This window comes from Tursiops truncatus, chromosome 8, assembly GCF_011762595.2.
Source record: "Tursiops truncatus isolate mTurTru1 chromosome 8, mTurTru1.mat.Y, whole genome shotgun sequence".
NCBI lineage: Eukaryota > Metazoa > Chordata > Mammalia > Artiodactyla > Delphinidae > Tursiops > Tursiops truncatus.
The window spans coordinates 82998252-83025068 of record NC_047041.1 but is presented as its reverse complement, the minus strand read 5'-3'; the positions used below and the strand labels follow the sequence as shown (position 1 = coordinate 83025068).

Genomic DNA, 26817 nt, shown 5'->3' with positions numbered 1-26817 from the left:
CATAACCATGGCTCCCTGGGGTAAGGTGAACATACTTTTGAAATGAATGGAAATATGTTAAGTTCTCAGCAGAGACATTGGAACTAGAAAAAAGAACCAAAAATAAATTTTAGAATTGAAAAAAATATCTGAAATAAAAAATTCACTGGATAGGCTCAGTAGCAGAATTGAGAAGGCAAAAAAGTCAATGAACTTGAAGACAGACCAATAGAAATTATACAATCTGAAGAACAGAGGGGGAAAAAAGATTGAAAAAGAAATAAACAGAACCTCAGGAACCTGAGTAACAATATAAAAATATTTTACATTTATGTCATTGGAGTCCCATAGGAGAGAGATTGGTGCAGAAAAAAATAACGTCCCCAAACTTCTCTAATTTGGAAAAAGAGATACATTTTATAGATTCAAAAAGCTCAATGAACTCCAAACAGGATAAACCTTATCCAGACAAATAATTACAATCCTGAAAATCAAAGAAAAAGTCTTAAAAATGGAAAACTTCTTTGTGCTGAAAGGAAATGATACCAGAGGGAAACCTGGAACATCAGGAATAAAGGAAGTGCAACAGCAATTATAAATATCTGGGTAAATACAATAGACTATTCTGCTCCTGTTAAGTTATTTAGAATATATATGACTGTTGAAAGCAAAAATTACTTCTCTATCAGGGTTTTCAATATATGTAGAGGTAATATATAGGAGAAATATATATAACATAAGGGCAAGGGTAAAGAGATCTCTATGGTTTTTAGGTTTTTACATTTTAAGTAGCAAAAATATTAACTAAGTGGATTGTAATCACTATGTCAACCACTAAAAACATAATACAAAAGGATACAGCCAAAAAAAAAGAGAGATAAATTTTAAAATAAAATAGTAAAAAAGTTCAAATAATTTTTTTTTTAAAGACAGGAAAGAGGAGACAGGAACAAAAAAGGGGGGAAACAGAAAACGATAAAATGGAAGATTGAACTATATCAATAATTACATTAAATGTAAATGGTCTAAACATTCTAGCTGAAAGAGAGATTATGAGATTAGAGTTTTTTTAAAAAAGACAAAACTGAACTATATACTGTCTACAAAATACCCACATTAAATATAACGTCACAGATAGGTTAAAGGTAAAGGATGGAAAAAGATATACATGCAATTCATCAAAAGAAACCTGGAGTGGCTACATTGATAACAGACAAAGTAGACTTCAGAATAAAGATTATTACCAAGGAAAAAGAAGGATATTATATACTGATAAAAGGGTCAATTCGCTAAGACTTAACAATCCTAACTGTGTACATATCTAAAAACAGAGGTCAAAATACACAAAGCAATAACAGATAGAAATGAAAAGCAAAACAGACAAATCTACAAGCATACTTGGAAGCTTTGGAAATCCTCTCGCAGTAATTGACAGAACAAGTAAACAGATAACCAGCAAGGAGAAGAATCTGAACAGCACTAACAACCAACTTGATCTAATTGACATTTATACAACAATCCACACAACAGCAGAATACACATTCTTTTAAAGTGCACTGGAACATTTATCAAGATCAACCATATTCTGGGCTATAAAGCTAACCTTAAAATTTTTAAAGAATTGAAATTACACAAAGTAGAAATCAATAAAGGACAGATGTCTGGAAAATTCCCAAATATCTGAATATCTTAAAATATGATTCTAAATAACTCATAGATCAAAAAGAAAGCACCAAGTGGAATTTTTAAAACTTTTAGAACAAAAGAAAATAAAAACAAATAATAAAAATAAAATCTGTGGGATATAGCTAAAGCAGGACTTAGAGAGAAGTTTGTAACATTAAATGCTTAAAGCAGAAAAGAATAGAGGTCTGAAATCAGCAATTTAGGCTTCTACCATATGAAACTAGAAAAAAAAATACTAGCACACAATAAACCAAAATCAAACAGAAAAAGGAATTAATGAAAATAGCAGAAATCAGTGAAACTGTCAACAAAGGAGAAAAATCGATGAAACTAAAAGCTGGTCTTTTGAAGAGATCAATAAAATTAATAAACTTCTATCCAGACTAACGAAGATGAAGAGAGAAGATACAAATGACCAACATCAAGACTGTAAGAGTGGGACCCATGTGCTACAACTACTGAGCCTGCGTGCCACAACTACCGAAGCCCGCATACCCAGAGCCCATGCTCCGCAACACAAGAAGCCACTGCAATGAGAAGCCCACACACCGCAGTGAAGAGTAGCCCCCAACTCGCTGCAACTAGAGAAAGCCCACGTGCACCAACAAAGACCCAGTGCAGCCAAAAATAAATAAATAATTTTTTTTAAAAAAAGGCCATATTTTATTTTAAAAAAAAAGACTGTAAGAGTGGGAATCACTACAAGACCTACAGAAATTAAAAAGATAATGAGGAAATGCTACTAACAACTCTATATTCATAAATTTGACAACTTAATGAAATGGACCAATTCCTTCAAAGATACAAAACACAGTCAAGAAGAAACAGACTAGTTGAATAGTTCTGTCAGAGAAATTTAATTCATAGAAAACTCCAGGTCCAGATGGTTTCACTAGCAAATTCAACCAAACATTTGGGGAAGAAACAATACTACCCAATCGCTTGCAGAAAACAGAGAAGAAGGGAATACTCCCCAACTCACTTATGAGGTCAGCAATAACCAGATACCAAAACCAGACAAAGGCATTACAAAAAGAATACTACAGACTAATATTCATTGTGAACACAGATACAAAAAAATTAGAAAACTGAATCCATCAATGTATAAATGAGATAATATATCAGTCAGTGGAGTTTATCCTGAGAATGCAAGGCCACAGATATATTTAACAATCAATCAATGTAATTCACCATACTGACAGACTACAGAAGAAAACTACATGATCATTTAAATAGATGAAGAAAAAGCATTTGACAAAATTCAACCTCCATTCATTATAAAAACTGTTGGCAAACTATAAAATATAAGGAACTTCTTTAATGCAATAAAAAAAGGCATCTACAAAAACCTACAGTGAACATCATAGTTAATGGTGAAAGACTGATTTCTTTCTCCCAAAGATCAAGAACATGTTCAGGATGTCCACACTCAGCACTCTTATTAAACATTGTATAGGAAGTCCTGTATATTAAGACAGGAATGAAAAAGGCATTAGACTGGAAAAGAAGAAATAAAACTATCCTTATTTGCAGATGACATCATTTTCTACATAGAAAATCCTACGGAATCTAATTTTTAAAAACCATTTTTTTTTTTTGGCCGTGCCACATGGCTTACGGGATCCTAGTTTCCCAACCAGGGATCGAACCTGTGCCCCCTGCAGTGGAATTGTGGAGTCCCAACCACTAGACCGCCAGGGAATTCCCATTTAAAAAGTCTTAAAATAAATCAGTTGTGCGGATTTAAGATCAACGTATAAAAAATAACTATTTTTATAATCTACTAATGCATAATTGGAATCTGAAAATTTTAGAAAGTGTCACTTACAATAAATAGCACCCCAAAAAACTTAGGAATAAATCTAACAAAGCAGGATCTATATGCCAAAAACTACACAAGACTAGTGAGAGAAATCAAATGTGTGCATGAATTAAGGCTCAATATATTGTTAACAGTTTAGTGTTCCTCAAATTGCCACAGATTCAAGGAAATCAAAATCCCAGAAGGATTTTTTTGTAGATACCAACAGCTGACTTGAACATTTAAATGGAAATGGAAAGGAACTAGAATAGGCAAAACAATTTTGAAAAAGAACAAATTTGGAAGACTCACACTGCCTTATTTCATTCAAGATTTACTGTAAAGCTCTAGGAATTAAGACAGTGTGGTACTGGTGAAAGCATAAACACATAGATCAATGTGATAGAATTGAGAGTCCAGAAATAGATTCACACAAATATGAATTCATACAATTAATTTTTGACAAAGGTGCAAAAAGCACTCAATGGAGAAAGGACTGTCTTTTCAACAAATGTGTTGGAAAAGCTGGACTTCTATGTGCAAAAAAATTAACTTCAACCCATACCACATATCTTATACCAAAAAAAAAAAAAAAAAAAATCAAAAGGGACCCTAGACTTAAATGTAAAATGCAAAATTCTAAAATTCCTAGAAGAAAACAGGAGAAAATTTTTGTGACTATGGGCTAGGCGAAGATTTCTTAGGATACAAAAAGCGCAAATCATAAAAGGAAAATTGGATAAACTAGACCTTGCTGCAATTTAAAACTTCTGCCCTTCAGAAATATTTAAGGGCTGTGGGAATTTAGAGGATATGAGCACTAATTCTGCCAGGAGTAACTTCCATAAAGTGACTTTGAAGATGGTCTTCAAAGATAACTAAGTGTCTGCTGGGCTAAAAAATCAAGAGAAAGGCCTAGGTGGAAAAAAACCTGCCCAAAAGAGCACAATTGTGACAGGGGCTCACAGGTCCAAGGAACAATGAGAAATTCCGTTGTCACGGAAGAGGCGAAGTGGAAAGGGTGGAGCAAGAGTGAAACATGGAAAGGGAGAATTTTTACACATTATAATTTTTTCCCATGGAGCAACAAGAAGCATTTCAAAGCAGAGAAGTAACAATTGGTTTTCCTTTTTTATAAAGTGTGATGACAATGCGGAGGACGGACTGGTGTAGAGACTGATGGGAAGGATTCTAATGAGAAGTCTGTTGCAATAGTCCAAGCAAGAGATGATGAGTTCTCACAGATGAGGAGGCAATGGGGATGGTAAAGGGAGAACTTCAAAGACCTATTAGTAAGGATAAGGTTGATGGTGGTGATTTTTAACTAAAAATGAGATAGTAACTGTTGTCTGGAAGAAACTAGTTCTAGATTCATGTTTTATAACAGAGATTATAAAATGTTTGCTCTAGGAACATAGGAGGGAATATAACAGTAATTGCAAAGAACTCTGAATTGGGGGAATAGAGTGTAAAACCTTACTAGGATTAGCCACATCTCTAATGTTTTGACTCTAACAATGATTTTCCATTATGCTAATTTCCTTGTATAACAAAACGAGAATTCTTTACAAATGTTTTAGCAGAAATTTATGCTGATAGAGTATTTGGGATACCAGCTGTTTCATATTACTCTAGTAGTTAAAAAGGTAGTCTCAAATCTGGAGAGAAGCTGAAAAGTACATCACAAAACAAGGTTTTACTCATAAAGCACCACTCTATTCATACAAAAGAGGTAGGCAGGGGCTTCCCTGGTGGTGCAGTGGTTAAGAATCCTCCTGCCAATGCAGGGAACACGGGTTCAAGTCCTGGTCTGGGAAGATCCCACATGCCATGGAGCGACTAAGCCCGTGCGCCAGAACTACTAAACCTGCGCTCTAGAGGCCGCGAGCCACAGCTACTGAGGCCACGTGCCACAACTACTGAAGCCTGCACAGGTGTGCTCCGCAACAAAGACAAGCCACTGCAATGAGAAGCCCGTGCAGCGCAACGAAGGGTAGCCCCCTCTCACCGCAACTAGAGAAAAGCCCGCGCGCAGCAATGAAGACCCAATGTAGCCAAAAAATTAATTATTAAAAAAAAAAAAAAAGGAGGTAGGCAGGAATACAGATTCTAGAACCAGATAAACCTGAGTCTGGATTTCAGCTCTTCCATTTACTGACTGTATGGACCTGGAAAATTCATTTAGTCTGTTATATCATCTGTATATTGGAGATAACAAAGCACATCTTATAGCATTGCTAATAGTTCCTGGCACAGAGGTGGTAGTTATTTTATTGTTATAAGTATGTTTTTCCTTAGCATGATTTTTTTTTAAAAGCTTTTTTTTTTCAAATTTATTTATTTTATTTGTATTTATTTTTGGCTGTTGGGTCTTTGTTGCTGTGCGCGGGCTTTCTCTAGTTGTGGCGACTGGGGGCTACTCTGCATTGCAGTGTGCAGGCTTTTCATTGTGGTGGCTTCTCTTGTTGTGAAGCACGGGCTCTAGGTGCACGGGCTTCAGTAGTTGTTGCTCGCAGGCTCAGTAGTTGTGGCTCGTGTACTCTAGAGCGCAGGCTCAGTAGTTGTAGCACACGGGCCCAGTTACTCTGCGGCACGTGGGGTCCTCCCGGACCAGGGCTCGAACTCGTGTCTCCTGCATTGGCAGGCGGATTCCTAACCACTGCACCACAGGGAAGCTCAGCATGCTCTTTAAAACAGTAACTTTTATACTACTTGTCAATCATTTATATAAGGCAGTGCTTCTCAAAACAGTTCCTTGAAATGTTCCCTTAACTACAGAATAAAGTGAAACACACACCCAAGGATTTGGGCATATACTTTGGAACCAGCACAATTTTTTTTTTTTTTTTTGTGGTACGCGGGCCTCTCACTGTTGTGGCCGCTCCCGTTGCGGAGCACAGGCTCCGGACGCGTAGGCTCAGCGGCCATGGCTCACGGGCCCAGCCGCTCCGCGGCATGTGGGATCTTCCCGGACCGGGGCACGAACCCATGTCCCCTGCATCGGCAGGCGGACTCTCAACCACTGCGCCACCAGGGAAGCCCCAGCACAAAATTTTTAAAGTTTTAACTTAATTATATTAATCTGCATGCTGCACACAAAATAACCATATTTAATAGTAAAATGTTAATCTTTAGGTAAAATTAGCATACCAAGAAAATATGCCAGTTTATATAACAACATGGCCCTCAGTACAATGCCTCATATCCATGAGCCACTTCAAGATGTCTCAGGTTAGAAAAGTCTGGATAGTGCACTATGTAAATTATGTTGCATGTGGTAAAAAGCTGAGAAAAACCAGAACTACTCAGCCTAAAACCCAGAACTTTCCTATAGGCAAGGAACATTTAAAAAAATAAGTCTCCTTATTTAATAAGGAGATACCTACCTATGCATTTTGTCCTGAAAAATGCAGATCTGCTTCAAGCTAAGAAAGCATAAAACTTGGTATAGAGCCAGAAAAATTAAAGTGGAAAGCCATAATTATGAATCTAAATTTTAAAACTTTACCTGTTTTCTTCTTTTTATCAGAAGTGGCATCCGAAGTATTTAAGGTAGTAGAGGTGCTTTTATAAATATCGCGACTGCATACTCCAGGATCATCTTCATCAGAAGAAAGTGAAGATAAATGTTCCGAGTTTTTAAGTTCGTTATCAGCTTTTTCTGACGGACTATTACCCCCAGTTTCAGACACTAAAGGTGTGGGTGTTGCACATGCAGTTTTTGGAAGTGGTGGGGGACAAAATGTACGAACAGTCTGGGTTCCTGGTCGTCTAGTCCTGTTAGGCATTCGTACAGCAAGAGTGGAAAACTGCTGCTTGGGCCCAGATTTCAGAAAATCTAAGAAAGAGGCAATGAATCCGGTTTTGACTTCTGGCTGTTTTTCCTCTACTTCTTTGATCTTCTGTCTCATTTTTTCTTGATGCTGATAACCATCATGGCAGCTTTCCGAGGAAGGGGGAGTATACGGCAAATATATATCTGTTCCCCTTGGATTCTGGCGTTTGCCTTGGGCAGGTCTTTTCAGCTGTTTTTGATTACTGTTGTCTTCCTCTTTAGTTTGCCCTTTTCCTTTAGTTTTCTTCTTCTGAAGGTTAAAATGCATTAAATCTTGGTTTTCCTCTTCAATCTTGACGCTGATTGGCTCCCCAGGTTGGGCCATGGCCAACAGTGCAAGTGTACTCCTAGTCGGGTTCATTGACACACCACTGTCATCACCCCCTAAAGTGAATTCACTCTCCGATGTAGCACTCTCTCCACTTATACTTCTACTACTAGAAACAAACTCTTGATTTCTGTTATTATTTAATGTACTATCAACAGGTACTTCGCTATCTTCTTCAGGTTCATGATTGGTAGCAGACTGTTTCTTGAATGGGCCAGAACTTTGCTCCTGGACTTCATGACCCGGCCCAACCACTGGTGAAGTTACTTTAGAAGCTTTATTTTGACCAGGTGTTTCAATGTGCTGTTGATCAAGAGTCATCTTTGACTGAAGAGTAGGTACTGGTGAAAGGTTTACAGTAACTTGATTTCCATTTAAGGAAATATCATTTATATTCGGTGGCTTTCCTACTGTAGCTGCTATGGAGTTAAAATCTGACGTCACATGCCCGACATCTAATGATTGCTGAAAATGAGATTTAGAATCACCATCTTCAACAGCAGGAATGGTTTCATTTGAAGTTGACTTGGAAAAATCAGAAGGTGTGACCCCACAAGCTGCTGCTGTAGCTGCTAAGATATCATCTACATTTGATAAAATATTTCTTTCATCACTGAGGAGCATTGCCTCTGGGAAACATATTGATCCAAGAGAAACAAAATGATTCTTTGAATCATGTTGATTTGTTTCACTAAAATGGCCCTTTGTTGTTAGATGTTGTTGTAATGGTTTTGAAGACTCAGAGAGGTCCATTTTCATAATTTCAGAATTTTGAGGATGGAGTTGCTGCTGAGAATGATCGCCATTGCTCTGAATAATATGACCATCCATTTGAAGGAAAGGATGTACTATTTGTTGAGGACTTTGAACACGCTGTACTTGTAGAGATGCCTTTACTTGTCCTAAACCGGCCTGTAGTATTGACTGCTGAAGAATTTGTAAATCACAGGCAGAATCTAAAAGGACCTGTGTATTAGGAAGAGATGCCTGATGGCCATGCCCTAAAGCATTATTTGGAATTTGAATCTGAGATGAGGCATTAATTATTTGATCATGCTGCTCCTGGACCTTGGCTTCATGTACCTTCTGTATAAGAGAATGCTGCTGGTTTAGGTCTTTAGTATTCAACCTTATTTGTGGAGTTTGCATTAAATTAGTTGTCTTCTTTATATCAAGGGTTGCTGCATTATTGACTTGGCCAACTTGTTGGTTAAGCTGTGCCACTGAACCAACTATGTTTTCTTCTTTTTTTGACTCCTGTAGAACAATCCCAACAACTTGATCTTCAAGATGGGAATTACTTCTGATTATGCTCTGGGAATATCTGTCATCTGTCTTTGACACCTTATAAGCTGACTCTGGAACATTAATTTCCCCATCAGATAGCCTTTGGGTTGATGACTCAAGAGATACTTGCGGCTGTAATACCTGTAACTCTTGCATTGGAAAATCATCCTCTTGCTTTGAAGATGTATACACATTTGAGTCAAGTTTTCTTTCAGCGTAAGACTTTGGATCAGGGGAAGGTATGTTATTCTGTAATGTCTGACAATGAGTAGAGGACGCAAAAGATGATGACTGGACAACAGGCAAAAACTTTTGGGACTGGGGAGATGATGACCCTTGAGTCTGAGCATTTTGGGAAGAATGCATAGAAATATAATTCTGAGTTGGGCTAGAATCTGGCATATTCTGAGCCCGAGAGGCAGAAGAATAAGAAAGAGAAGGGGCTGTTAATGTTAGGGACTGCCCTGAAGCATAGCTTTCTGAAGGACTAACAACTGACAAAACTTGTGACTGAGATGAATAACTAACCTGTGTCTGACTAACTGGTGATAAACCCTGAGAGTGACCAGATGAGTAACTCTGAGACTGGCTAACTGAAGATAGATCTCTTGTTTGAGCAGGGTAATTCTCATTGGTAACTGAAGATAATACCTCTTGCTGATCAGAAGAATAATTAAGTGTTGGATTTTCAGAAGTTATAGTCTGAGATGACCCAGAAAAAGTCAATGTTTTATATAAAGATGGCAACTTCTCAACTTTGCTGGACCTATAAACATGTGAATGAACAATAGATGGCACATTATGTGGCTGTACTAAACCATAATTTTGAGACTGACTAACTGATAAAAGGCTTGGTAGCTGCGCTGTAGAATAAATTTGTGCTTGGCCTGATATTACAGAACTCTGGTTATGTAAAGGTTTGGAATAGCTTAGTGTTTGCACAGGAGGAATTATACTTTGAGGTTTGGGGGACTTGGCTGATGTTAGTGGTTGTTTTGTAGAACAGCTTTTTACTTTTGTAGTAGAAGGAGGATACCCTGATGATGGAATTGCAGATGAATAGGACTGAGCAAGTTCCACTGAGACCTGGGATGTCTTCTGTTGCAATCCTCCATTGCTCACCTGAGTAGAATCTCCAATTGGGTTACAGGATAAAGATGACTGCCTGCTTGTTTCCTGAAAATTAACCACACTTGCATTTGATAGATAACTGTGTAAGGAATGCTGTGAACCAGTCAGTTGTGCCTGAATAGACTGAGTACCTGAAGGCCGCTGATGGTGTTTAATAACACTACATTCTCGAAGAAGAGCTCTTTCAATGGAAGCAGTAGAACTAGTAAAGAGAGTTGAACCGTAGGCTTGAGGAGTTTGCTGGGCTCCTCCAAGTGCTGAAGGCAACAAACTAAATTGAGGTTGTAAAAGATGGGGTGCAGACTCTTGAGCTGAGCGGTATGTTGAAGACTGAGGTGGTATGCTGTTACTTATCGCAGAACTGCCCAGGCGCTCAAATGCCAAAGCGGTTGGAACAGTTCCCTGGGAAGTCTTGATTTGCAGCAAAGGATCATGAGGATTTAAAATTCCATTGGATGTAGTGTTAAAAGTTGAATCCTGAAGCACCAAAGGTGAGGTGGTGGCAAAGTTTCTATTGCTGAAGGTGGTGGGATGCTGATAAGCAGGGAGGGCAGAGGGTGGAAGTGCTCCAGTGGTTGGCAAAGGTCCAGTAACAAACAGCTCAGTTGCTGCTGAGGAATGCATACCTATGAAAAGAAAACAAATATGCTCATGCAGTTACAGCACAAACACTTGTATCTGCTTTCATAATACAGACTTAATAAAACTTACATAACCTTCAATCCATCAAAATCTCTTTAAAACTGAAAAGCCTGACAAATTAGTTCTGCACATGAATTTTCAAAAATACATTTCAAAACAGCTAGCTTTCATAAAGCAGGAACAAAATTACAAAGGTATCAGCAATTCATATGTATGATTGTTACAAATATGAGATTATACATATATATAGTCAGATAAGGTCATTTGATAATTAAGAAAACAGTGAAAATGTACATAATCTCTAATGATTAATTTCCCTTGAAATCCCAATGCAAAATACCAATGGACAAACTAAAATGTTCATAACATTAAAATTGAAACTGAACTGCCTACATTTAACATTATAAATCTGAAAATAATAGTAAGATTAATAGTGCAGCTTCTTTTATCAAAATAAATGCATTTTTAAAATTCCTTGCATTTCAAGTTTTGACTTCCTATGAACAACTTCTCATAACAATAGATGCATGCTTATCAAAAGAAGCTGATCAGAAATTAATAAAGCACTGTCAAGAAGAGAGTATTAACATTTCAGGACAGCATTCTTGCCACATACGGCAAAAGTAAAAACATGTTAAACCCATGCAATCCAAAAGTTCCATTTCTAGAAATTTACCCTATGGAAATAAGTGGACACAAAGATTCAAACAAGATATTCATTATAGTTATTGTGAATAACAGGTAGAAACAACCTAAATATCCATCAAGAGGAGACTGGTAAAATAATTATGGCATATCCTAATAATACTGATGCTATAAACATTGCTTAGGTGGATATACAAAAAAAGTTTTGATGTACAAAGATATTAAAGAAGAGTAAATACCAAACTGTTAACTCTTCTCTAAAAAGGGGGACTGTAATTAGGAACTATCACTTTCCATTTTATACACCTTTTTATTGTTTACAGTAAAAAAATTTTATCTTATATTGGAGCACCATTGATTAACAATGTTCTGTTAGTTTCAGGTGTACAACAAAATGATTCAGTTATACATATACATGTAGCTATTCTTTTTCAAATTCTATTCCTATTTAGGTTATTACAGAACACTGAGCAGAGTTCCCTTTGCTGTACAGTAGGTCCTTGTTGGTTATCTATTTTAAATATACCAGTGTGTACATGTCAATCCCAAACTCCCAAGTCTATCCCTCCCCTCTACTCTTCCTCCCTGGTAACCATAAGTTCGTTCTCTAAGTCTGTTTACATATTTTTTAGTGAATTTCCTTTAAAAAAAATTCTTTTTCATTTTGGAAAAATTGGGGAAAAAAGATTCTCTTGCCCTTTTCAAAAATATTCTTCTTTCAACTCTTTCCATTAAATGTCAAAAAAGTGGGAATTCCCTGGCGGTCCAGTGGTTAGGACTCGGCGCTTTCACTGCTGGGGCCCAGGTTCAATCCCTGGTCAGGAAACTGAGATCCCACAAGCCTCGCAATGCAGACAGAAAAAGGATTACCATTACAAGGACAGAAAATATCTAGCTACTCTTGAAGGAAAAAACAGCGCTTAGAATTAATGTTTAAAATAATGTAATTATAGAAACTGAGATAGAAAGTCTAACTCAATACATGTAATGTAAAATTATTCCAGGAAGCAAACAACGAAGCTATTGTGTAGTTTTATTTTTTTAATATTTATTTATTTGGCTGCATTAGGTCTTAGTTGCAGCACGCGGGATCTTCGTTGCAGCACATGGGATCTTCTGTTGTGGCGCATGGGCTTCTCTCTAGTTGTGGCCCGTGGGCTCTCTAGTTGCGGCGTGTGGGCTTAGTTGCCCAACCAGGGATTGAACCTGCATGCCTTGTGTTGGAAGGCGGATTCTTAACCACTGGACCACCAGGGAAGTCCCCTATTGTGTTTTTTAATACTGTTTTATTTCACAGTAAAACATTGTTTCTTTGGAAGCAGAAAAAATGTTTCTAAGACATACTGAGAAGCTCTATTAATGGAGTTTATATCAGAATGTAAAATATTATTTCTTATAGCTATTACTTAAAACTATATTCTTTAAAATGAAACCTTAAAAAAAAAACTAACCTTTCTGTCATCCGGCAAAAAATAAAAGTATATACAAACACTTTTGGGGCGGGGAAACAGTTGAAAAATGAAATAAGAAAAATAAAACAGAAAACTACATAATAGGACTTCCCTGGTGGTGCAGTGGTTGAGAATCCGCCTGCCAGTGTAAGGGACATAGGTTCGAGCCCTGGTCTGGGGAAGATACCACATGCCGCAGAGCAACTAAGCCTGTGCACCGCAACTACTGAAGCCCACACACCTGGAGCCCATGCTCCGCAACAAGAGAAGCCACCGCAATGAGAAGCCCGCGCACTGCAACAAAGAGTAGCCCCTGCTCACTCCAACTAGAGAAAAAGCCCGTGCACAGTAACGAAGACCCAACGCAGCCAAAAATAAAAGTAAATAAATAAATTTTAAAAAGAAAAGTACATAATATATCAACTTGGAATGGCTTTTATTAAAGATTGACTTATTCTGTTCAGTTAAGGATAACTTTACCTAACTCTAATGATGAAATCAGTTCCAAGATTGTTTTTTTTTACTATACCACACCTATCCGGCCCAAAGTCACTAAAAGAAATGAAATTTAATCTTTCACCAACCGCCCCCCACAAAAGATAAATATGTGAAGTGATAGCTGTGTTAATTAACCAGATGTGGGGATTCTTTCACAATGTAAATGTATATCAAATCACCACAATGTATACCTTAAACATCTTACAGTTTTATATGTCAATTACACCTCTATAAAGGTGAAATAGGAAAAAAAAATTTAATCTTTCCTCCTCTCAAGTAAACAAGTAACTACTTAAATTGCTAGATAAAAACTTGATATCTAGGATTTATCTTTAACAATTACCTACCTTCTTCAACTTGCTAGTTTTCATCAGAGTGCTAAAACCGAATTTCTGCTAGTAACAATTTCTTGAATTTTGTCCACCTTAAAATAGTGAAAAATTCCAGGTTTTAAAGTTCACTGGAAAATCAATAATTAACATCACTCTCAGCCACACTACTATAATGACAAGATTATCAAAAGTGAAATTTTATCCATATTTTTAAAGGACTTAAAAATTCTGAAAACAAAGTATCACCTGTCTGCCAGGATGGGGCCCTGAATTGTGGTACAAGAGTAGTTCCTGAAGAAGCAGCCTGAGCAGTTCGGGATTCAACAGCAGAGAGAAAATTCATCACTGAAGATTCTTTAGTGTTAGTGCTGGCATTGTTCACACTAGTATCAAATATTCCAGAAAGACCTACATTTGAAGATAAAATGTATCCCAAAGTAAAAATATATGTTAATATAAAATGATATTCCGGATGCTATTTTAAAAAGGAATCTCTGACATTTGAGGCCAGAAGTTCTACAACCCTAAACTGTTTTATTATGAATAGCAACAAACATTAATTTGCTCAAGCATAATTATAATTTAAAATCTACAGAGATGCATGAAAAAGAGATCTCCCTACTAATTATACAGATATTCCCTAGCAGTAAAAGACAAAGCTTTTAATCTCATTTTCATTTTAACACTTCCCATGAGACTGTTATGTTCCATATACTTTCATAACCCAACATGTGAAAATTGATTTTTCTTCTTATTCACTAAATGTACCCAGATTTGTGGTATATTTCATAAGAGAATTTTTACCGGTTGGGTGAGGTGTGGCAGCATATCCAGGAAGCTGATGAGAGGCTGCAAAAGTCTGTCTCTGAAGGAGATCTGTTTCAGAGTGAGAAGGATGTCCTTCTTCATAGCTTAAACTAGAGGATGATAAAAATAAATGACAAAAAACACAGAGCTCAAACCAGATGATCAAAAAATTTCTAGGAGAGCAATTATCAAAAGTAGCATAAGTCTTTGACTAAATTCCTGACCTACAGATCAAGAGATCAAACACAGTCTGACAATACTGTCAAAATGTGGGGGAACATATTGAAGATACACTGGGAAGAAAAATAATACACAGTATTTTTCTTAGTTCAACTTTACCTACAACAAAGTCCTTTTACTGGAAGAGGTAGCATGGTACATTGGGAAGAGCAATATCCTGGAAAACAGGAGAGCTGAATTCACTGTCCAAGTGCTACTACTGGCTTACCATGTGATTTCAATAAGTGACTCTATTACTGTTGGACTTATTTCCTCACCTGTATGAATAAGGGACCCAGACAGGATAATCTCTAAAGTCCCTCTAATTCTAACAGTCTCTGGAATATAGTAGACAGTTCAAATGAATTGAAAATTAACACTATTTCCCAATAACTCTCCTAGAAAATTTCAAGCTTATACATCTTGAGAGTAATTCAGAACAAGATATTTTTCTCCCCTTGATTTTTATTCTGAATATTTTAAACCCACAGAAAAACTGAAACAGTACAATGAATAACCTGTATACCCATCACTTAAGTTTCAACAACTGTTAACATTTTGTTATATTTGTTTTATCTTTATACACAGACATATATACTCCTTTCTTTTAATCTACTTGAAAATAACTTGTGGACATCATGAAACTGTATCCTTAAATAATTCAGTTGCATCTCCTAGGAATAGGACATTCAGCTGTATAACCAAGTATCATTATTAGACTTGAAGAAATTCAACACTGTCACTATAACATGTAATACAGAGGTCACATTCCAATTTTCCTCAATTGTTGTCAAAATGTTTGATATTTTAAAGCTTTCCGCAGGATTCAATCAAAATTCAACAATTACATTTGGTTATGTCTCTTTACATTTAGAACAGTGCCTCCACTCTGCCTCTAATGCCAAACCCCTTTTGCCTTGACTCCATGGACATGGACTTTTTATTTTGAGGACTTAGTTGAATGTCAGTTGAAGTCAGTTGAATGTACGCTATCCCAAATTCTGGATTTGTCTGATTGCTACTTCATGAGAAATACATAATGATGCTTTGTAATTCTTATTGCACTCATGAGGACACACATAATGTCAGTGTGTCTCACTGGTGATGCTAAACTTGAAGTGGTTAAGGTACTGTCAGATCTCTCAATGTAGTTATTTCTTCTCTTTGAAATAAGTATGCAATTGTGAGGTGTTACTTAAGACAGTGTCAGTATCTTGTCCCAAGAGCTAATGGTTTCAAACACCCTGCATTCATGATCTTCATTTCAATTATTGCACTGAAGATTAGAAACAGTAGTGTTCTAATTACACTACCTTCCATATTTAAAAGTTAGCATTCTTCTATAAAATAAAAATTAGCTTTTTTCCCCTTTTCGCTCTCTTATCTATATACGTACTTAAATATAATATATAAAATATATACTAATGTATTTTAATGTATATACGTTGTGCTTAAAAAAATATCATCGTAGACGCTTCATATTTAATTTATAGTGTCCCTTCAATCTTGTTTCCTTTTGACATATCCTCCTTGGTGCTCAGACACATTCTTACCTCCTAGCACAAGATGCTTCAGGTTCACCTTGTTTTTTTAACCCTGTACCACACCTGAAATCAACCATTTCCACTAGGGGTTTTTTAGTGGGCAGTGGCATTTTGAAACCAAGATCTGGGTGTCAGGTGTATTCAATGCCTGAGGTGTCACTGCTTCTAGGCCCTTTAAGTGGACAAAGCTAGGAAATACATGTCTTTTTAAAAACGTGAGTTCATAATGACAACTCTAACTCAAATCTAATGTAATATTCCTCACCTTCCTCCATTTCACATGTATTTCCCTTTTCCTACAGTCAGAATCCCAGTTCACAACTATTGATACATCAACATATTTACTCATTAGTTCTATCCGAAAATACTGTAACACAACCTCTTTCAAAAACAAAACCACCAAGTAAAGTTAAGTATTTCTTCACAGTACTTTCTGTCTCAAGATCATGTCCCATTAAGTATATACAGTTAGAATACTGATTCGAAAGTTAAGTAAATGATTGTTTTAGTTTGAAGATTCAATTTTAGGATTAATTTTAAATCTATTTTAAACTTTATAAATCACCTTATTAAGGTGTAAGTTACATACAGTAAAGTGCACCCATTTTAAGTGTACAGTTCAATGTGTACACATTTTTCCATAAATGTACACACCAGTATAACCATAATCCCAACCAACTTGCAGAACATTTCCATCACAACAGAAGGCTTCTCATGCCCCTTTGCAGTCAATATCTTTTTCATATCACCCCTGGCCCCAGACAACCACTGAGAAACCTAATGTTATGAAAATTTAGGCTTGCTTGTCCTAGAATTTCATATAAATGGAATCATACAGTCTGTACTCTTTTGTGTCTGGCTTTTTTTCGTTTCAGCATAATGTTTCTGAGATACAACCATACTGTTGCATACATAAGTAGGTCATTCCTTTTCATTGAATTATATGAATTTATCACAATTATGTTTATCCATTCACTTACTGAGGAACATTTGGATTGTTTGTAGTTAGAGGCTACTATGAATAAATGTACTACGAACATTTTGTATATGAGTCTTCTGTGGACATATACTTTCATTTCTCTAAGTTAAATATCTAGGAATGAATTACTGGGTGATAAGGTAGGTGCACGTACCATTTTACATCAGCATCAGTAATTAATCAACATTCCGTTTTTGCTTTACATCCTCGTCACCACACGATCTTTTCAGTCTTCTTAATTTTAGCTATTCTAGGTAGGTTAAGTGGTATCTCACTGTGGTTTAATTTGCATTTCCCTAATAACCAATGATGAGGAGCATCTTCGTATATGCTTATAGACTATTCTTGTAACTTCTTTTGTGAAGTTTGTTCAAAGATTTTGCCCTTTAAAAAAAATTGGGTTGTTAGCCATCTTACTGGGTTGTAAAAAGTTTTTAAAATACAGTCTGGGACTTCCCTGGTGGGGCACTGGTTAAGAATCCTCCTGTTAATGCAGGGGACATGGGTTCAATTCCTGGTCCGGGAATATCCCACATGCCGCGGAGCAACTAAGGCCATGCGCCACGACTACTAAGCCTGTGCTCTAGAGTCCGTGCGCCACAACTACTGAAGCCCGCGCACCTAGAGCCCGTGCTCTGCAACAAGAGAAGCCACCACAGTGAGAGGCCCTCACACCAGAACGAAGAGTAGCCCCCGCTCGCCGCAACTAAAGCCCGTGCACAGTAACGAAGACCCAATGCAGCCAAAAAATAAATAAAAATTTTTTTAAAAAAAATCAAATGTTTTAAAATAAATAAATAAATAAATACAGTCTGGATCCACATTTTTTTTGGTCAGATACATGTATTGTGAATGTTTTCTTCCAGGCCGAAGTTCTAACCAATTAATTTAATTGTGGTAAGAGCACTTAACATGAGATCCACCCGCTTAAAGTATATAATCAGTATTGTTAACTATGTGCACCATGTTGTACCGCAGATCTGTTCATGAACGATGAAGAGCTTACTCATCTTGCATTAACCAAACCTTTGTATCTGTTGAACAGATAGACACGCCTGTCCTCCTCTGACAGGCTCCCATTCGTAAACTGCGCGGCCAGGTTGCCCACCAGCCCTGGCCGGATGCCGCACTTCATCCTGTCTGCTACTTGGATGAGCTGCCTGGCGATGTCCCAGATGACTTCCTCTTGACTCAGAATCTCCCACAGTGGCGCAAGGCAGGTGGGAAAAGACCAATGCCCTCAAGGCGTGGAGCGTGCCCACTTCCAGTAATTCATTATTTTTTATTGTGGAGTAGCACTCCATTATATAGATGTACCAAAGGTTGATGGTTGTTTTAAATCCGTTCATCAGTTGAAGGAACTTTGGGTTTTTTCCTGTTTTGGCAATTATGAATAAAGCTGCTATAAACACATGCCTAACGTTTAGTCTGAACATAAGTTTTCATTTCACTTGAGTAAATAACTTAGGAGGGGAATGGCTGAGTTATACAGTAATATGTTAACTTTAGAGAAACTACTTGTTTTCCAAAGTAGCTATACCTCTTTGCATTCCCATCAATAATGTACATCTGGTCTAGTTACTCTGCATCCTCACTGGCACCAAGTATTTTAAGTTTGTAAGTTGTTTCTTTTCCTTTTCTTTAAAAAAATTTGAGCTATTCTAATTGGTGTGCAGTGGTATCTCACTGTGGTTTTAATTAGCATTTCCTTAATAACTAACAATGTTGGGCATCATTTGTTTATCTACCATGCAGAAATATTCTTTGGTAAAGTATCCACTCAAATCTTTTCCCATATTTTATTGGGTTGTTTGTTTTCTTATTAATGAGTTTTAGGAGTTGCCTATATACTCTGGAACCAAATCCTTGGACAGATACATATTTTGTAAACATTTTCTCCCAATCTGTGGCTTTCATTCTCCTAACAATGTATTTAGAAGAGCAAAATAATTTTTTATTTTATGAATTGTACTTTTGATGTTGTAGCTAAGAAATCTTTGCCTAATCCAACATCTCAGAGATTTCTTCTTATGTTTTCTTCTAGAAGTTTTATAGTATTAATATTTCCACTTAGGTCTGTGATTCATTTGGAATTCATTTTTTGTACATGTTGTGATGTAAGGCTTGGGATTCATTTTTTTTTTAATTTGGATATGCAATTATCCCAGTACTACTTATCAAAAAGATTATTCTTTATCTACTGAATCTTTACCTATTGAACCTATCTGAACCTATGTCCAAAAAAGTCAACTAGCCATATATTTGTGGTTCTGTTCTTAACTACTGTGTTACATTGATCCATGTCTGTTCTTAGGCCAATAACATACAGTCTGATAAATGATTCAGGTTGTACAGATTTTCTAATTTTCTTCTTTTTCAAAATGACTTTGTCTATGCCAGGTATTCCCATATAAATTTTAGAGTCAGCCTGTCAATTTCTACAAAAACACTGCAATGACTCTATACATCAACTGGGGCAAACTACCATCTTAAGAGTATTGGGTCTTCTAATCCATGAGTATATCTATTTATTTGGGTCTTTAATTCCTGTCAGCAATCTTTTGTAGTGTTTAATGTATGATTCATACAAGTATAAATCCCTAGATTTCTCATTTTTCTTTTGTTCTAAATGTTTTTAAATGACAGCTTTATTGATATATAATTCACATATCATAAAGGTCACCCTTTTAAAGTGTACAAATCAGAGCTCTTTTAGAATACTCAGGGTTGTGCAACCATCACCATAATCTAATTTTAGAACACTTCACTGCCTCAAAAATAAACCTGTACCCATTAGCATCACACCCTATATATCCTCCTCTACCCAGTCCCTGGCAATCACTAATTTTTCTGTCTCTATGCATTTGCCCACTCGCAACATTTCATATAAATGGAATCATATTATATTATATGCAGGCTTTTGTGACTGGCTTCTTTCACTTAACATAATGTTTTCAAGGGTCATCCATGTTACAAACATGGATATATCAGTACTTCATTTCACGGCTGAATAACATTCCATTGTATAGATATACCACATTTTGTTTAGCCATTCATCACCTGATGGACATTGGGTTGTTTCCACTTTTTGGCTATCATGAATTATGTTGTGATGAACATGCACATACAAGTTTTTGTGTGGATGTATATTTTTAATACTCTTGGGTATATACCTAGGAGTGGAATTGCTGGGTCTTATGATAACTCCATGTTTCACATTTTGAGGAATGGCCAACCAAACTGGTTGTACCATTTTACATTCCCAGCAACAACGTTTAATGGGTTACAATTTCTCAACATCTTTGCCAATACTTGTTATTGCCTGTGTCTTTACTTTTATTATAATACCCATCCTATTAGGTGTGAAGTGGTATCTCATTGTGGTTTTGATTTTCATTTACCTAATGATGTTGAGCATCTTTGCATTTTCTTCCTGACCAAACAAACAGAGAGAGGGGAAAAAACCTTACACTTACGGGGATATGTCAAAGGGACAAAGAGGCAAACTGAAAGAGCTCCCAATGACCAAAACTGGAACATTTTGAGCAAAAAAAATTTAGTAGTATATATCTGTGAGTCCATACTGATAAAATTAAATGATTAGTAAATAAGTGGAGGAGGAAACACAAATCTCCCTTGAAGAATTCTAAATAATTTACGTAGCAACTCTACAATGAAGGAGGTGGGCCATAACTCCCCACTCCTTAATGGGCTGCACATAGCAACTTTCTTCCAAAGAGGATAGTATTGAAAGGAGGAAAAAAACAAAAAAAATAACTTTACTGTGCAGAAACCTGACAAACACTATCTCAGCCAGGTGGTAAAAACAACATCAACAGTGATAAATCACATTGATAAGATATACCCTTAATATGATGTAACGAAAGTAACACTTTACCTCTATGATCTCCCTCTAGAGAACCCATAACTCCAGTTTGATTACGAGAAAAAAAACATCAGGCAAATTCCAAGAGAAGGGCATTCTACAAAATACTTGACCAGCACTGCTCAAAAATATAAAGGTCATCAGAAACAAGAAAAGTCTGAGAAATTGTGATGGCACAGAGGAATCTACTGAGACAAGATAAACAAATGTAAAGGGGTATCCCTGGAGAGACCAAAAAAAGACATTAAGTAAAAACTAAGGAAATTTGAATAAACTATGGATTTCAGTTGACTACAATGTATCAGTTAATTACTAGTAACAAATGTACCATAAGAATATAAGAAGTTAATAATAGGGGAAAGTGGGTGAGGGTGTATATGGGAACCCTGTAACTATCTGTAAATCTAAAACAGCTCTCAGGGAATTCCCTGGTAGTCCAGTGGTTAAGACTCCATGCTTTCGCTGCTGAGGGCTGGGGTTCAATCCCTGGCTGGGGAACTAAGATCCCACAGGCCACGTGGCATGGTCAAAAAAAAAACCCAAAACCCCACAAAAAACAAAAGAGGCTCTCAAAAATACAATCTACACTAAGAAAAATTTGTAAGCCATGTCAAATCTTGAAACCTCTTTAAGAGTAAGAATAATGATCAAGATAAACTGTAAATATCAGGAGGTTCTAGGGATGGTTTTTTGTCTTGTCTTGCTCCTTAGAAATCCATGCTAACTCCACTTCTTTAACAGGCAAGGAATAATTATAACCTCCTATTGGTCTCTCTGCTTCTGCCCTAACCCCTCCCACGCCCTATTCTCAGCCTGAGTCACTCCCTTAAAAATGAAGTCATACGATAGTTCAATTTTTAGTATTTTGAGGAATCTCCATACTGTTTTCCATAGTAGCTGCACCAATTTACACTCCCACCAACAGAGTACAAGGGCTTCCTTTCCTCCATACCCTCTTCAACACTTGTTATTTGTTGTCTTTTTGATAATGGCCATTCTGACAGGTGTGAGGTGATATCTTATTGTGCTTTTGATTTGCATTTCATTGATGAGTGTTACTGAACATCTTTTCATGTGTCTGTTGGCCATCTTTATGTCTTCTTTGGAAAAATGTGTATTCAGGTCCTCTGTCCATTTTTAAAAAACCGGTTGATTTTTTAAAAAACATTGAGCTATATGAGTTCTTTGTATATTTTGGATTTTAACCCCTTATCAATAGAATTAAAATTAAAAATTAAATTAGGGCTTCCCTGGTGGCGCAGTGGTTGAGAGTCCGCCTGCCGATGCAGGGGACACGGGTTCGTGCCCCGGTCCGGGAAGATCCCACATGCTGCGGAGCGGCTGGGCCCGTGAGCCATGGCCGCTGAGCCTGCGCGTCCGGAGCCTGTGCTCAGCAACGGGAGAGGCCACAACAGTGAGAGGCCCGCGTACCACAAAAAAAAAAAAAAAAAATTAAATTAAAAAAATTGAACTACCATACTAACTGGCAATTCCACTTCTGGGTATTTTTCTGAAAATTCAAAACACTAATTCGAAAAGATCTATGCACCCCCCCCCCCATGTTCACTGCAGCATTATTTACAGTAGCCAAGATACGGAAGCAACCTGAATGTCCATTGACAGATGAATTGATAAACATGTGGGGTGTGTGTATATATCACACATATAATGTGTGTATCACATACAAATATATAAATAAAATGGAATATTACTCAGCCATAAAAAATATGAAATCTTGCCATTTGAGGCGACATGGACAGACGTAGAGGGTACTATGCTAAGTGAAATAAGTCAGAGAGACAAATATGTGGAATCTAAAAGACCAAATAAATGAACAAACATAACAAAACAAAAACAGACTCATAGATACAGAGAATAAACAGGTGGTAGGTGGGGGGGATGAGCACAATAGGTAAGGGAGATTAAGAAGTACAGACTCCCAGTTACAAAATAAATGAGTCATAGGGATGAAATGTACAGCATGAGGAATATAATCAATAATGTTGTAATAATTTTGTATGGTGACAGATGGTAACTATTTCGTAATGTACAGAAATACTGAATCACTATGTTGTGCACCTGGAACTAACATAGTGTTGTAAGGTCAATTATGTTTAAAAAAAAAAAAAAAAAAGTAAAGCCAAATCATGAAACTCTTCTGCTCAAATCCTTCCAATGGCTTCCCATCTCACCCTAGTAAAAGCCAAAGTTCTTACAATAATCCTCAATATGCTAAGTAACCTAACTGCTGCCCCCTTAAACCTCCAATTTTATCTATTTTCCACTCCAGCCACACAGGTCTCCTGGCTCTTTCCTCAAATATACTAAGTTGGTTCACCTCATTTCCCCTCAGGTCTCTGCTCAAACTTCATCTCACTGAAGACTTCCCTGACCACCTGATACAAAACAACATCCTTCCTCTATCCTCTCTACACATTGCCTAACCCTCTTTTCTTGCGTTATTTTTCTCCATAGCACTAATAAACATTCAACATTATTTACTGGTTTGCCTCTTAGCGACTGAAATGAAAACTCCATTAGGACAGGGTCTTTGCTTTCATCACTGCTATAACCCCAACACCCAAAATATTGGGTTGGCAAAAAAGTTCCTTCGGTTTTTAAGTTAAAAAAAAAAGAGGCACATTTTCCATTTTCACCAAGAACTTTATTGAATAACATATTCACTGTTTTGTTCCACTACCTTCTGCCATTTTTCAGGCAACTTCATTAATTCCATCTTCTCAAAACTTTTTCTATTTTTGAGCAAGAACTGTTCCAAGTGCCTTTTACAGTCTTCCAGAGAATTGAAATTTTTTCCATTAAGAGAATTTTGTAAAGACCGAAATAAATGGAAATCCAAAGGTGCAATGTCTGGTGAATATGGCTGATGAATCAGAACTTCCCAGCCAAGCTGTAACAGTTTTTGCCCGGTCATCAACGAAACATGCAGTCTTGTGTTATCGTCATGGAAGATTATGCGTTTTCTGTTGACTAATCCCGGACGCTTTTCCTCCAGTGTTGCTTTCAGTTGGTCAACTGGAAGAAGTTCTTGTTGGAATTAATCGTTTTGTTTCCTGGAAGGAGCTCAAAACAGAGGACTTCCTTCCAATCCCACCATGTACACAACATCACCTTCTTTGAATGAAGACCGGCCTTTGGTGTGGTTGTTGGTGGTGTATTTTGCTTGCCCCACGATCTCTTCTATTCCACTTTATTGTACAGTATCCACTTTTCATTGCCCATCACAATTTGTTTTAAAAGCAGAATGTTTTCATTACATTTAAGTAGAGAATCGCATGTGGAAATATGGTCAAGAAGGTTTTTTTCGCTTAACTTGTGTGGAACCCAAACATCAAAGTGATTAACGTAACCAAGCTGGTGCAAATGATTTTCAATGCTTGATTTAGATATTTTGAGTATGTCGGCTACCTCCCTCGTGGTATAACGTTGATTGTTCTCAATTAATGTCCCTATTTGATGGCTATCAACTTCAACTGGTCTACCTGACCGTGAAGCATTGTCCAGTGAGAAATCTCCAGCATGAAACATCACAAACCACTTTTGACACATTCAATCAGTCACAGCACCTTCTCCATACACTGCACAAATCTTTTTTTGCGTTTCAGTTGCGTTTTTACCTTTCTTGAAATAATAAAGCATAATGTGCTGAAAATGTTGCCTTTTTTATTCCATCTTCAATATTAAAATGGCTACACAAAAATTCACCAATTTTTATAAGTTTTTTCTTTAAATGCACGCTGACATGACAGCTGTCACAATACAATCGAACAAAATTGTTTCAAATGAAGTTGAAGACAACTAAGCGCTACTAGAGCCATCTAACAGAGAACACCAAACGAACTTTTTGGGCAACCCAATAGTATATGGCACATTGTAGATACTCATAAATAATTACAATCTATGTTCAGTTTCAGAAAAGAAATCACCTTTAAGTTACAACTCAATCACCTCTCAAGCAAATACGTACTGAGTACCTAACCTGATTGCCAGATATCCTGATAAGAATTGGGAAATAAAAAAATGAAGGATTGGGCTTCCCTGGTGGCGCAGTGGTTGAGAGTCCGCCTGCCGATGCAGGGGACACGGGTTCGTGCCCCGGTCCGGGAAGATCCCACATGCCGCGGAGCGGCTGGGCCCATGAGCCATGGCCGCTGAGCCTGCGCGTCCGGAGCCTGTGCTCCGCAATGGGAGAGGCCACAACGGTGAGAGGCCCACGTACCAACAACAACAACAAAAAAATTGAAGGATCAAGCTAGTAGGTCAGCCCTTTCTAGAAAACTGAATACCTGGAGACTTCTATCAATTTTAAGCATTGTATGAGAGTTTTCAATATAAAGCAGAGATCTAACTGGGCCACTATTCAATGGATTTAATTATTGAAGCCCAAATTAAGAACGTTCTACACCATACGTCATAGAGGGAGCAATACAGATAATTTTACCCTCTCGATAATTATATAAAATAAACTGGGTTTTTTTTAAAAAAACAACATGTATAAAGCACAATGGGATAAAGATTATACGTGATATAAAAATTAGCTTTGAGTGAAACAGTAGTTCAATGAATTTTTAAAAACCAGTTAAAATTCCATGCTTCCCGCCTTTTCGAGGGTGGCGGCGAGCGCAGATGGAGCGCCATGGAGGCCTTGGGCACACTTCGAGAGTACAAAGTGGTGGGGCGCTGCCCGCCAAATGGCCCACACCGCCCCTCTGGCGCATGCAGATCTTTGCACCTAATCATGCTGCCAAGTCCCGCTTCTGGTACTTTGTGTCTCAGCTGAAGAAGATGAAGAAGTCTTCAGGGGAAACTGTCTGCTGTGGACAGGTGTTCAAGAAATCTCCCAAGGCTGAAGAACTTCTGCATCTGGTTGCACTATGACTCCCGCAGAGGCCCCCACAACATGTACCGGCAGTACCGGGACCTGACCGCAGCCGGCACCATCACCCAATGCTACCGAGACACGGGCACCCGGCGCCTTGCCCGGGCCCACTGGATCCAGATCATGGAGGTAGAGGAGATCGCAGCCAGCAAGTGCCGCCGAGCAGCAGCCAAGCAGTTCCACGACTCCAAGATCAAGTTCCCACTGCCCCACCAGGTCCTCTGTCACCAGCACAAGCCACACTTCACCACCAAGAGGCCCAACACCTTCTTTTAAATGCAGGCCCTCCCCATCCCCAGGTCTGCCCAAATAAAACTCATTGGGAAGACCAGAAGAAGAAAAAAAAATTCCATGCTCCCCTCAAAAAATTAAACATAGTCACCATATGCCCTAGCAGTCCCATTTCTAGGTATATATACTCAAGAGAACTGGAAATACATATGTTCACACAAAAACTCGTATATAAATGTTCACAGCAGCATTATTCATGACAGTCAAAAGGCAGAAACAATCCAAATGTCCAACAATAAATGGATAAGTAAAATGTGATACAGCCATACAATGGAATATTACTCAGCCATAAAAAGAAACGAAATACTAATACATGCTACAACATGGATGAACCTTGAAAACACTATGCTAAGTGAAAGAAGCCAAATACAAAAGTCCACATACAGTATGATTCCATTTCTATGAAATGTACTAAATGATCAAATCCCTGGAGACACAAAGTAGATACTGTGGTTGCCAGGGTTTAGGGAGAGGGGAGAATAGGAAGAGACTTCTTATGAGCATGTGCTTCCTTCAGGGGTGATGGAAAATGTTCTAGAACTAGATAGTGGTGATGGTTACACAGTCTCATGTAAC

General features: G+C 37.4%; 1 protein-coding gene and 1 pseudogene across 9 annotated transcripts in view; one reads left to right on the top strand and one right to left on the bottom strand.

Moving 5' to 3' along the window:
- QSER1 (glutamine and serine rich 1) overlaps window positions 1–26817 on the bottom strand; it is a 78797-nt gene that overhangs the window by 30922 nt on the left and 21058 nt on the right. For 6 of the 9 annotated variants that reach the window (XM_073808738.1, XM_073808739.1, XM_019948291.3 and 3 more), the window contains 3 exons: window positions 14420–14532; window positions 13862–14023; window positions 6975–10673 (listed from right to left, as the gene is read on the bottom strand). In XM_073808738.1, the coding sequence (XP_073664839.1) occupies window positions 6975–10673; window positions 13862–14023; window positions 14420–14532 (3974 nt within the window). Of the gene's footprint in view, window positions 1–6974; window positions 10674–13630; window positions 13691–13861; window positions 14024–14419; window positions 14533–17318; window positions 17549–26817 lie in introns of those variants that run through there. The other 3 variants (XM_019948295.3, XM_033862675.2, XM_019948296.3) reach the window with 3 other exon arrangements.
- LOC101321612 (large ribosomal subunit protein eL20 pseudogene) lies at window positions 25708–26226 on the top strand (annotated as a pseudogene).